This window comes from Misgurnus anguillicaudatus, chromosome 1 (assembly GCF_027580225.2).
Source record: "Misgurnus anguillicaudatus chromosome 1, ASM2758022v2, whole genome shotgun sequence".
Lineage (NCBI taxonomy): Eukaryota > Metazoa > Chordata > Actinopteri > Cypriniformes > Cobitidae > Misgurnus > Misgurnus anguillicaudatus.
In genome coordinates this window covers 17,988,704-18,001,398 of record NC_073337.2, presented here as the reverse complement: position 1 = coordinate 18,001,398, position 12,695 = coordinate 17,988,704, and the positions used below count along the sequence as shown (strand labels likewise).

At 38.2% G+C, this 12,695-nt stretch overlaps 1 protein-coding gene across 1 annotated transcript in view; it reads left to right on the top strand.

Annotated features, from left to right (window-relative positions):
• The window catches only part of nav3 (neuron navigator 3), a 164,713-nt gene extending 153,276 nt beyond the window's left edge, over positions 1-11,437 (top strand). Inside the window, exons 33-42 of the mRNA XM_073867495.1 lie at positions 1,276-1,370; positions 1,499-1,594; positions 1,685-1,853; positions 1,940-2,175; positions 4,391-4,545; positions 4,701-4,772; positions 4,961-5,157; positions 5,243-5,361; positions 5,448-5,651; positions 7,691-11,437. Of these exons, the coding sequence (XP_073723596.1) occupies positions 1,276-1,370; positions 1,499-1,594; positions 1,685-1,853; positions 1,940-2,175; positions 4,391-4,545; positions 4,701-4,772; positions 4,961-5,157; positions 5,243-5,361; positions 5,448-5,651; positions 7,691-7,810 (1,463 nt within the window). The 3' untranslated portion in view covers positions 7,811-11,437. The remainder of the gene's footprint in view (positions 1-1,275; positions 1,371-1,498; positions 1,595-1,684; positions 1,854-1,939; positions 2,176-4,390; positions 4,546-4,700; positions 4,773-4,960; positions 5,158-5,242; positions 5,362-5,447; positions 5,652-7,690) is intronic.
• The last annotated feature ends 1,258 nt before the right edge of the window (positions 11,438-12,695 follow it).

The following is a 12,695-nucleotide window of genomic DNA, read 5'->3' as shown; positions in this document are numbered from 1 at the left end:
ACTGCATTTCTGTGAAGGACTTTTTAAAGAGATCAGATGCAGAGCGATCATCAAAACTTACATGGACAGACAGCTTTTTGCCCTAGGGTGATACTTCCGGGTTGCGGATAATAGCGGTATTGCGGAAAGCCGGAAATACTCGTTATTGGCAGGGAAGCTTTGGGTCTCGCATAGAAGCTCCTCAACGGAAAAACCCCAGACCGATCTTCCCGTTTTCAAAATGTTGTGGGCGGGGCTAAGATCGGCTGGCACCCAGCCTAGGTTCACTGCCTTGTAATCATAATCTAAATGGTGCTATGCAGAACCATATGTGGTACCATAGTCATGATATGGCATCACTTATGGTTCTGCTTATAGGTGCTATATAGCACTTCGAGGGGTTCCTCTATTATTACAAGCCAGTAATCTGATTTTTTAGACTGAGTGCACTTACATACAACTAAAAACACAAGACACAGCCATTAAAAACACCCAATGATCACAAAGGGCTTTCTTAAAACCTCCAAAATGTCACTACAGTTTTTAGTCTTGAATATGAGGTCACAGTGTGCCAATAAAACTGTCCAAAGCAGTCTTTATACACTCTTCCTCTGTGTTTTTATAACTATTCATCCATCCCACGGTTCCCCCTTTGATTTTCTACAGTACAAAGCACAGTGTAGATTTGCATATGGCTGTATTGTTAATGATTCTGGGGTGGCATTAGCTGGAGCTCTGTCATGGGGAGAACCATTTTACAGCTGTACAGAAAGAGACTGAATGCAGCGGAGAGTGAAATGGCCTCTTTTCTGTAAAAGATTGTATTTGGCTTCCGGCCGTGTCTCAGGGCAGTGTGGCGAAGACTCGTCTGCGCTCCGGCTAATTAAAAGAAGCAAGTCCGAAGTTCTCTCTCTTTCTCTCTGGACACTAGGTCACTTACTTGTTGGAGAGATGTGCACTAAAGCGTATGTGGATGTGCGGCAAAGGGACGTTATCATTCCTTCACAGCACGAAGTGCTAGATGAATACAAAGTGAATCAAAGCTTTACTCCTTCGTTTACAGACTGCATGTCTTTAAAAAGCCAACAGTTCAGCCTCGCCGATAACAAAGCTTTAAACGGTCGCTGTTTAATCAGACTCAAAGCTGAACGTTACTCTCCTCGGTTGCTGAACACATGTCAGCGTTGAAAAGGTTTACGCCTCTCTCGATCAATGACTCATAAGAATTTGGCAATAAGTGTTGTTAAAGATGCTCTGGCTTTTTATTACATAAGTCTAACTTTTGCGTTTGTGCAGATCTATTGGATGATGGCTATGAGGGGAACCTACGCAAAGAGGGCAGAAGTGTTCGTATAGTGGTGACCATCATCAGTGACTCCAACAAGACCAAGGTGATTGCCAATCTATTAAAAAAAAAATGTATTCTTTCGGTAGAGGTTCAAGATGTACTGCATAGGGTGAACAACTGCATAATAAACGTGTAATTTAATATTAAATATTTTCTTTCTATTTATCTAAGGCCTTGCAGAAGAAAGAATATCTGATCGGCTCTATCGGTGTCAGTGGGAAGACCAAGTGGGATGTGTTGGATGGAGTAATACGACGTCTATTTAAGGTACTGGTTCATCGTGATTGCAAAATAAGATTTACAAGATTTCAGGACCACATATGTGTGAGTATAATGTTACATTTTGCTTGTCTTTAGGAGTATGTGTTCCGTGTCGACCCATTGACCAGCTTGGGCTTAAATTCGGATAGTATAGTGTGCTACAGGATGGGGGATGTGGTCCGATCTCACGTCTCTGAGGTGCCCGAACTGTTACCCTGTGGATACCTGGTGGGCGATAACAACGTCATCAAAGTTAGCCTCAAAGGTGAGAAATCTCAATAGGTTCTTGAACCTCCCTAAATAATCTGTCAAGAGCATAAATCCTCAAATAAGTAAATGCTTAATATGTAGGTGTGAAGGAGGGCAGTATTGATGACCTGGTGTTCGACACACTGATACCTAAACCCATCATTCAGCGTTACTTAAATCTACTGATGGAGCACCGCAGAATCATCCTCTCCGGCCCAAGTGGAACCGGCAAATCTTACCTAGCCACTAAACTAGCTCACTACATCATCTCAAAGACTGGAAGAGAGGTGACGGACACAAACCTGGCCAGCTTTAACGTGGACCAAAAATCCAGCAAGGTATGGATTTTCCTGAGGCATCTGTCATGTGTCATGTTAACATTTTGATCTGTTAACATCTTCAAAGTACATGAAATTACAATTTACATGAAAGTTGACTTGACCGTTAAATAATACCATGCTAATTTAAAAGGCCAATATATGCCCATTTTTACAAGATGTATTATAAGTCTCAGGTGTGCAAAAAAATGTGTCTGTGAAGTTTTAGTTCAAAATACCCCACAGATCATTTGTTATACGATAGCATGTCACAAATGCCCCTATTTCGGTGGGAGCAAAAAAGTGCTGTTTTCATGCGTGTACCTTTAAATGCAAATGCTACAGCTCCTCACTCCCTTACCAACATACAGTGAGCGCTTTTGGTTAAAAATAGGGATGCACTGAATATTCGGGCACCCAAAGATTTTTATTACCGAAACAGTACGGCCGAAATGTTGTGATGACGCAAACAGAAACCACGACCTGCAACATGTGTGCGGTGTGGCTGTATTTCAGTATCCCTGTGTCTCATTTAGTTCCCTACCTCCCAAGGTCGTGAATCAGTAAATCGTGTATGCAGGTTCGGGCACTGATAAGGACTCTAGTTCACTTGACATTGGGACACTGTTCACTTATTATCCTGTGACATGGCTGCTTAGGTGCGTTGTGTTCATTAACAGCTGTTACTCATCAACAACTGGCAAACCAACATATCTGTGACTTAATTTTTAAACAGTACATAAAACGCTGTCATTATTCTCTTAAATATCTGTGCATAAAATTTGAGGAATATAATTACATTTTAAATATAAAAAATATTGAACAATTTAAATAAATATAATTAGAAAATCGCTTTGTTACTTTCGTCCCGGTTCTCCCCTGCACATGAGTTAAGCATTTTAGTTTGAATTTTATTTTATACTGTGCATTGTTGCAATGTGCTAAATAAATATTTGCATCATTTGTAAATGATTTTTTCCTTGAAACTTTAATATTAATGTATGCAATTGCAATGCCTTGATTTTAGTAAAGTTAGTACACAGTCATAGCCATAAATGCAATGGTAATAATTGGGATAATTTGTGTTTTCGGTTTTCGGCCTTGGTTTCCTCTTTTTCGGTTTCGGCTAACAATTTTTATTTCGGTGCGTCCCTAATTAAAAATATATTTGATTCCTGTAAATACAGTCTAAACCAATATTATATATAGCCGCACCAGCGCTACAATGTGCAAACAAACACATTTAGAAAAGCTTTTTGTAAAATTAACCAATCAGTCCGTGGCCATGGTCTGGACTTTTATTCGTGTGATGTCACATTAACAAGAGAACCAAAACAGCATGAGACTGCTTTGGCTTATTAGGGGTTAAAAAGTGGATTTTTTTTCATTGTAGGGTTGTTGTGTTCACACACTGGCAACACAAATTTATGTCCAAACACCTTGTTAAAGGATTTTTTTTACATAATATGTGCCACATGATGCATTCTTTTTTTAAGCATTTTGCAAGAACAGTAAATTAACAAATGAATGTAGTGATTAAATATACTAGTCAACATTTGAAGTGGATCAAAATCTTTCAAGTTGTCTTAAAACCAATACCCGTGTTTGTCTTAGGACAACTTTGATGAATGTTTTTGATCCACTTCAAATGTTGACTAGTATATTTGACTGTCATCACAAAGCTGCATGTAGATTCGCTTTGATGTTGCCATAGAAACCTAAAATTTTAAGTGTCTGAGGTTATGAAAAGCTCAGAGTAGAATCTCAGATTTGTCATCCCATAATTACAGTAATTACAACACGAATTGAAGCATCAACTTAACACCAACCGCAGTATTTAGTTAAGTTCAGTGTCCTAAATGAAATCCCAATCCGAGTTGCCAAAGGTTACTAAACAGATAAGTTTGGATTTCTCAGTTTACTGCTAACTGATTGTTATCCCAGACAACTGATTTTCTTCATGCGCCTGACCCGAAGTTAACTTCCGTTCTGTTTGTTTGTTAGTCTGGGCTGCGGTTCCCAAAAGCATGCTTAGCCAACTATAGTCGTCGTTACCACTGAACTCTATTGGTAACAAAAAGCACCTCAAGCGAGCATAAAAACTTTTTTGCGAATAAAAGTCCATCACTTCTTTCTTATGCAATACTTCAAAATAAAATGACAGAATAACTATAACTTATGTGTTACTGTTTCCAAGCATAACACAATTTGTGTATTTTGTGTTTGTTAAAATCAGGATCTTCGACAGTACCTCTCTACTCTGGCCGAGCAGTGTAACATGGAGGAGAGTGAGACTGAGCTGCCCACTGTCGTCATCCTGGATAACCTCCATCACATTGGCTCCCTAAGCGATATTTTCAATGGATTCCTTAACTGCAAATACCACAAATGGTGAAGATTACAATTATTATATATATATTTGAGAACTGCACTTCTGTTTTGTTTCTGTTTTGAGATGCCTGTATAATAGTAATTATATACATATCATAATAATATAAATTATTTACATGTAATTACATATGACTCTCTCTCTCTCTCTCTTACAGCCCATATGTCATAGGAACTATGAATCAGGGTGTTTCGTCATCTCCAAATCTGGAGTTGCATCACAACTTCAGGTAGTGCTTTTAAATAGTTTGCACATCCCATAAATGGTTGTAAACGAGATAAATGTAATTCAGTAATTGTTATTATACCTTCTCACCACAAGGTGGACACAAGCGATCATATTTTACAATTCCATGCATACACAAAGGTTTCAATATCAGTCCTTTTCCCAGTATAATATCAGATTGTTACCCTTCAGGTGGGTGCTGTGTGCCAATCACACTGAGCCGGTGAAGGGCTTCCTGGGCCGTTTCCTCAGAAGAAAACTGATTGAGACTGAGATTGATAAGAACATGCGTAGCAACGACCTCATCAAAATCATCGACTGGATCCCTAAAACCTGGCAACACCTCAATACCTTCCTAGAGGCTCACAGCTCCTCAGATGTCACCATCGGTAATGACTGAAGACTTTTTTTTAAACGCATTCGAGCCAATTAACACATTCAATACGGTGAGATATTTTATCATGTCACTTCTAGGTCCTCGACTGTTCCTGTCTTGTCCGATGGATGCGGATGGTTCACGCGTATGGTTTACTGATCTATGGAACTACTCTCTGGTGCCATACCTACTGGAAGCGGTACGAGAAGGGCTACAGGTATGCATACAACCAAACAGACATCATGCATTGTGGCTATTTCTGTAATATCAGTTATAAACAGTGCTAATATCTTATCACTTCAGCTGTATGGTAAGAGGGCAGCATGGGAAGACCCATCCAAATGGGTGATTGACACCTATCCCTGGAGCTCCGCCTCCTTGCAGCATGAAGGCCAATCACTTCTGCAGCTGAGGCCAGAGGATGTGGGCTACGACGGTTACAGCTCCTCCAAAGACGGTGCCACCTCTAAACAAGTATCTCAGAGCGACACAGAGGGAGACCCACTGGTAAGGATCACCTAGCTTATTGTGCATATATACTGTACGTATCAAATGACATTTATGAACTCTTTCCAGAATAGACTAGATTCTGCCCAAGAGCAGCAAGGTGAAACATGAGCAACTTTTCAGGAGGGAAAAATAATGGCCATTTTTCAGGTTGGATATTTCGGGGTTGGATACGTTGGGGTCCCTATCTACACCTTATTATTTGGAAACTACTTGGAAAAACAAAAAAATGACAATGACAAAATTCTTTGCATATTCATCCATGAATGATGAATAGAGACTGAATGAAAACAAAGTAGAGATAACCTGCCCGGCACAAATACGTTTTGGTTATTATGTGTATGTACTGTATGTGACAAGTCACATAAGATTCCTTTAGGTGGCACCATTTGCACAGATATTAAAAAATTTGGTCACAAGAATCTACAGAAATACTACGCTTATTGGATTTGACATTTCTGTCATTTGGTGATAAACAGGTTGTGTAGCTGTTTGGGTGCGAGTGGCCTTTGTATAGTTTTTATAATATTTCTATTTATTACCCATAATAATATAATAGGCTCCCTGAGATTATTAATCATGGCACAAGGCTTTTAAACAGATGTTATGGCACTGTCTCATCTTGCTGTCTCCCATTTCTGCTTTTCTGAGAACAGACGTTCAGAGATTATAAGGTCTGCTGTTGTTTTTTTAATATCAGTGAATAGTTTTATACTGTGTAGTTGGGTCTGATAGCTGGTTGTGGTTATAGATGAAGTGTGTTGAATGTTGTTGTGTTTCCCCCATCATCATTTCTTTGTGTGATTGTAAGTTACGTATTTCCTTCTTTTTGTGTTTGTTCCAGTTTATGTGTCATTTTAGATGAAACTGTGTTTTGCATAGTTTAATTGTTAATATATCTACTGCTGCATTGAATTTTTAAGCTAGCTATTCTTGAGCATTGTGCCTGTATGTTTGTGAATATCACTAAGTAGTACTGTATATATAGTTGCATGTGTTTTTTTGTTTAAAGGCGGGGTGCATGATCTCTGAAAGCCAATGTTGACATTTGAAATCATCTAAACAAACACACTCCTACCCCAATAGAATCTGGACCTTCTTTTGATAGACCCACCCCACACATACGCAACCCAGGCAACGATGTTGTTTAGTAGACATGCACCTTAATGCTGATTGGCTACAAGTGTGTTTTGGTAGTCTGCCCAACTCTCTTTTCTAAACCGTTTTTTTTTTTTTAGAAATCCTGCACTCTGCCTTTAAGACCAACCGTGCTGCCTCTAAAATCGCATATATAAATGAAGTATAAAAAAGATAGTGTGAATGAAATTCGCACGTACTACATCTGCCACGTTGATACATCATGTGACATACGTTGTTATAACAAGTGTGCCGTTAACTAGGATGATGTTAACCAAGCGCAATTGGACCACAAAGAACAACATTACCACATCACCACTTTGCGACATTTTTTTAAAGGGACACTCCATTTTTTTTGAAAATATGCTCTTTTCCAGCTCCCCTAGAGTTAAACATTTGATTCTTACTGTTTTGGAATCCATTCAGCTGATCTCCGGGTTTGGTGCTATCACTTTTAGCATAATGAGAGTATAGTTCCTAGCCATATTAGCCTAGAAAATCGCAGAATTTAATTTTTTCGTCGGCCTTGGTACACGATGTTACTACAGAAGAGTCAAGTTTTAAATAGGAAAAATATCGAAACTCTTTGGTTATTTTTTAGCTCGATGCTAATGGTCTAATCAAATTCAAAGTTAAATTAATTTAAACTTTATTTTATAAGTTACAACAACTCATCACTTTTTAGTCAAGATAAAAAATTTAAGTTGAAATTTTAGTGCAAAAACTTTTTTATAGTGTAGTAGGCAATTTCAGACCATGCGCAAATGTTGAGAGTTTAGTTTTGAGAATAATGTCAAATATTTGCATTAACACAACAATTATGATACAATATAAATATAAATATGGAACAATATAAATAAGCGTCTATAGTCATATTAACTTCTTTTTCTTCTGTTCATCAGATGAATATGCTAATGAGGCTACAGGAAGCTGCTAACTACTCCAGTGCCCAAAGCTGTGACAGCGACAGTGCCAGTCACCACGACGACCTGCTGGACTCCTCGCTGGAGTCTGCCCTCTAAGCCCCGCCCCATTAGAGAAGGAATTCTTCTGATTGGTTTAAAAACAGAGCAAGGGGTCCACAGGACCTGTGCTTATGAGAAAATCCTGCTAGGAGATTTCACACCTCTAGGGGTAAAATGATGCAGCGTCCAGGATGCAAATGAGATGGAAAGGTGCTGGTGGCCCACACAAAACACTGATGTGCGTGTGTGCTTATTACATAACTATTAAATAAACAACTGGAATTTGAATCTGTCGGGTTCTGTAGATGTGACCCATTTTAAATGTTTACAGAGGCAGGTGTTTTAAATTCACCGAGGTGCAAAAACTTTAAGGGCAACATTCTGAATTCTGACCTCGGTTAACCTCGGTGCTGCAGTGGTGCCAAAACCAAGTCTGGTTTACAGTCATCTCGCCAGCGCCACTCATGAAACGCCTCTAACCGACAAGCACAAAGGTGCATTGTGTCATTACCGCTACTGTGAAGTCATACGCTGATTTGCAGATCTCCACCGTTCGATTCACTGCCGAGCGTGTAGTGACGTACAGCACTCCTGCAGCTTAGTCTTTCGTTCGAACCCGTGGCTGCTTGTGCAGTACCTTCTCTCTGCAGGTACATCTTGACCGATTATAGGAGAGCGTACCAGCGTTGTCAAGTCAAAAAAGGCCAGAAAATGGTGCTTTCTTGCTGCCTTAAATGTGCTGAGCTCTGAAAACGTGTAAATGTGGTGCCACTGTCTTTTTGGAGAAACAATGGTGTGGTACACCAACATTTTCCTATGAATGCCACGTCCACATATTTTATTTTTGTTACAATTAGCGTGCAATTGTAAAACGCCATTATAAACGGTCCAAATGTATAAAGGATAAAAAAGATATGATAACTTTATGTAATCCCAGTTGAGCTGGGATTCACTCGAATTGAGAGCACAAACCGACCCGTCGCTTCGCTAGCATGCCGTTTTTACTTCGCTATATTTGCGTGTGCACGCGGAGACTGTCGATTTTTTTTCTCCAGTGCAGCAGCTGTTGTGTGGTCGAATTTTACTCATCCTTTTTTAATTTTGTTTGCTATGTGGGTTTTGCACAGTTGAAAAGGTGATTGTAAATATCCAAGTCTTGCACAGCCTCTTAAAGATGCACTCGATCCAGTCGGTATTTCGTTTCCTCTGCTCTAGTCTAGCATTGCGCCTCTTGTGATTTACAACGAAAAAAGCAACCAGCAACCTGTCCGACCCTTGTATGTCTTGTATCTGGTTATTAAAGACTGTACAGTAAGAGGTGAAGTGTTTTTCAATTTCAAAAAATGTTATTGTCAAATTACTGTTCAAGAGCGCAAAATCACTGTTCACTGTTTTATCTATCGAAGATCCAAACCGTAGGTAATTTTCATTGCACGTCCTATCCTGCAGTTTCTAAATACAGTGGCCACAAATGTGACCCTGGACCACAAAAACTTGGGTATACTTGTAGCAATTTGTTTGTATGGTCAGAATTATTATATTTTGTTTCCTAACATAAATATGTAAAAAAAAATCATCATTAATATGTTTTCATAAGGACTTCATTTGGACAACTTAAATACGATTTTCTTAAAGGGGTAGTTCACCCAAAAATGAAAATAATGTAATTAATGACTCACTCTCATGTCGTTTCAAACTCGTAAGACAGTTTAAGATGTTTTAGATTTAGTCAGAGAGCTTGTTGAGCCTTAATTGAAAATCTATGTACGGTATACTGTCCATGTCCAGAAAGAAATAAAATAAAAACATCATCAAAGTAGTCATGCTTCATGTGTTGAAGCATCGAAAATACATTTTGGTCCAAAAATAACTAAAATTACGACTTTGTTCAGCATTGTCTTCTGTTTCGCGTCTGTTGTGGGGTGCATGCGCGAGACTGGAGTTACGTGACTGCAGTGACGCGGCTGACGTGTTATCTGGTGCGCCCCAGCTGTTTTTTTGTTTGTTTGTTTGTTTGTTTGTTTGTTGTGAGCCCGAGCTTTGTTTACGGTCTGAGGGAGACGCACGCTGTAAGTAAAAAAAAATGTCTGAGGATAACACGTCATCCACGTCACTGCAGTCAGGTGACTTGGGTCTTGCGCATGCGCTTCACAATAGGCGCGAGGGGGAGGACAGTGCTGAATAAAGTCGTAATTTTTGTTATTTTTGTTATTTAACACATTCTAACTGACCCACTGATGTCACATGGACTACTTTGATGATGTTTTTATTGCCTTTCTGGACATGGACAGCGTGCCGTACATAGATTTTCAAGCTCTCAAACTAAATATAAAACATCTCAAACTGTGTTTCGAAGATGAACGGAGGTCTTATTTATTTTTTTATTTTATCTTGAGAAACAACAACAAGTACAAAGTACAAAAGTCACAGTATAAACATTATACACATTATATAAATATAATATTTGTATAAACTGTGACATAAACATTTATAAAAGAGCATGTAACAGTATTTAGTATTTTTGTTAATATTTTAAAGAAAGAGACAAGGAACAACAAAACAAAAAGAGACTGAACGGAGGTCTTACAAGTTTGAGGGGGAGTCATTAATGACATCATTTTCATTTTTGGCTGAACAATCCCTTTAATGGTTTTATTTTTTGTACCCTCGGATTCCAGATTTTCAAATAGTTCTATCAAGGCCAAATATTGTCCTATCCTAACAAACCATACATCAATGGAAAGCTTATTTATTCAATGTTCAGATGATGTATAAATCTCAATTTCAAAAAATTTACCCTTATGACTGATTTTGTGGTCCTGGGTCACAAATGTATCTGGATATTTGGGCCACACTTCATTGCACTTCAATAACAAAACATCAAAGTAAGTGGCAGTATTTGCAGCATTTGTTTGTGGATGCCACTTGATTTGATACCATGTAGTGCAATGAAATGCATATGTTTTAAAGTGTTGCTTAAATGTCAAAATACTGTAAATTACTTCTGATTTCACAAAAAAAAAAAATGTTTACCCATTTTACTGTGAAGGACTTTTGTTTAAGACTATTTGAATATTTTGCACATGTTTACAGTAACTCAATCTCTGTTGCATTGATTATACATCAGTCAGAAGGTACAGTTTATAACATACCGTACAAGGTGCTATAGTTGAAAGCTTTGTTTTTACATAAGGTAACGTCCAACCGCACCTTTTGACTCAAACTGACCACCATATTACTTAAAGTAACATTTTACTGCCACTGTAGTTTAACACAAGCTTTGTTTTTTTCCATCAATCTTTCTGTTGATTCAGAAAAGTTCTGTTTAATTCCTCAGCACGACAATGGTGCTACCGTGCTACATATATAACTTTCAAACTCTGTGCCTGTGCCCTAACCTCGAAACAAACACAAATAGTGATTGTCCTTGGTACATCATACTTTTCCCCATTTTCTTTTTTTTTTATTGACCTTGTTATGGCAAACACATCTCTTGGTGAGTGCATAACATTAAACTACTTTGAAAATGTTTCTTTCAGGTGGAACATTTGTTGGTAGATGTTTTATATTTTGTACATTTGTAAGTAACATATCATGTAAATAGAAAGAGACCACAATTTAAATCATCTGGGGGATTTTGTAGTCTTTGTAAAGCCCTAATAAATAGTATTTGGTGTCACCTGATGTTGAGTGTGGATTCATTATTTGTAAACACACATTATATATTATATTATAAATATATTTAAACTATTATGTATGTCATTTTGTCTGTTATTACCTTCAATTCAGTTCGGTTTTACCAATAAATTACTTGCTTATGAAGTGAACCTCATTGTGCCCTCTTATGGTTGTGAAATGTAATGCAGCATGTATGATAAGTGCAAGACTGAATGAAATAAAAGGGACAATTCACATTTTTACATAAAATGACACAATGGGTTTTACAGTATTACTCCTAGTCAAGTTAACAGGTCGAAAGTAATTCAGCTCCAGTTTTTAGGTTCTTTACGCCCATAAAAACATTGATTTAACATTATAAAACAATTAACAAAAATTACCCCCATACAGTAATTTCAAAATGAACATAAAACGTGTGTATTTATTTATATAAATATAATTATTAAACAGGTACACACACATATATGATGTAAACAAAAACTTTTATCCTGCAACGATTAGGTAAGGAATAATTGACGACGGGCCATTGGATTATAAGAAAATAATGCACACCAAGGTGGTAATGCGGCACGACACGAAGCGGGTGTGCATTATTTTCAAATAATTCAAAGGACCGGAGTCAATTATTCCACGTATACCACGATTAAAGGGATAGTCTACTCATTTTCAATATTAAAATATGTTATTACCTTAACTAAGAATTGTTGATACATCCCTCTATCATCTGTGTGCATGCACGTAAGCGCTGGAGCGCGCTGCGACGCTTCGATAGCATTTAGCTTAGCCCCATTCATTCAATGGCACCATCCAGAGACAAAGCTAGAAGTGAGCAAACACATCAACGTTTTTCCTATTTAAGACGAGTAGTTATACGAGCAAGTTTGGTGGTACAAAATAAAATGTAGCGCTTTTCTAAGCGGATCCAAAAGAGGAACTACACTTCACGGCGCAACAGCACCCTTGGGAGCACTTCAACTCGCCTGAAAAGTCCGCTCCCCTTCTCCCTCTCATAATGAGAGAGGGATGGTGTTACTGCGCCGAGTCGAAGTACTCCCAAAAGTGCTATTACGCCATAAAATGTAGCTCCTCTTTTAAATCTGCTTAGAAAAGCGCTACGTTTTATTTTGTACCACCAAACTTGCTTGTATAACTACTCGTCTTAAATAGGAAAAACGTTGATGTGTTTGGTCACTTCTAACTTTATCTCTAAATGGTACCATTGAATGAATGGGGCTAAGCTAAATGCTATCGAAGCGTCGCAGCG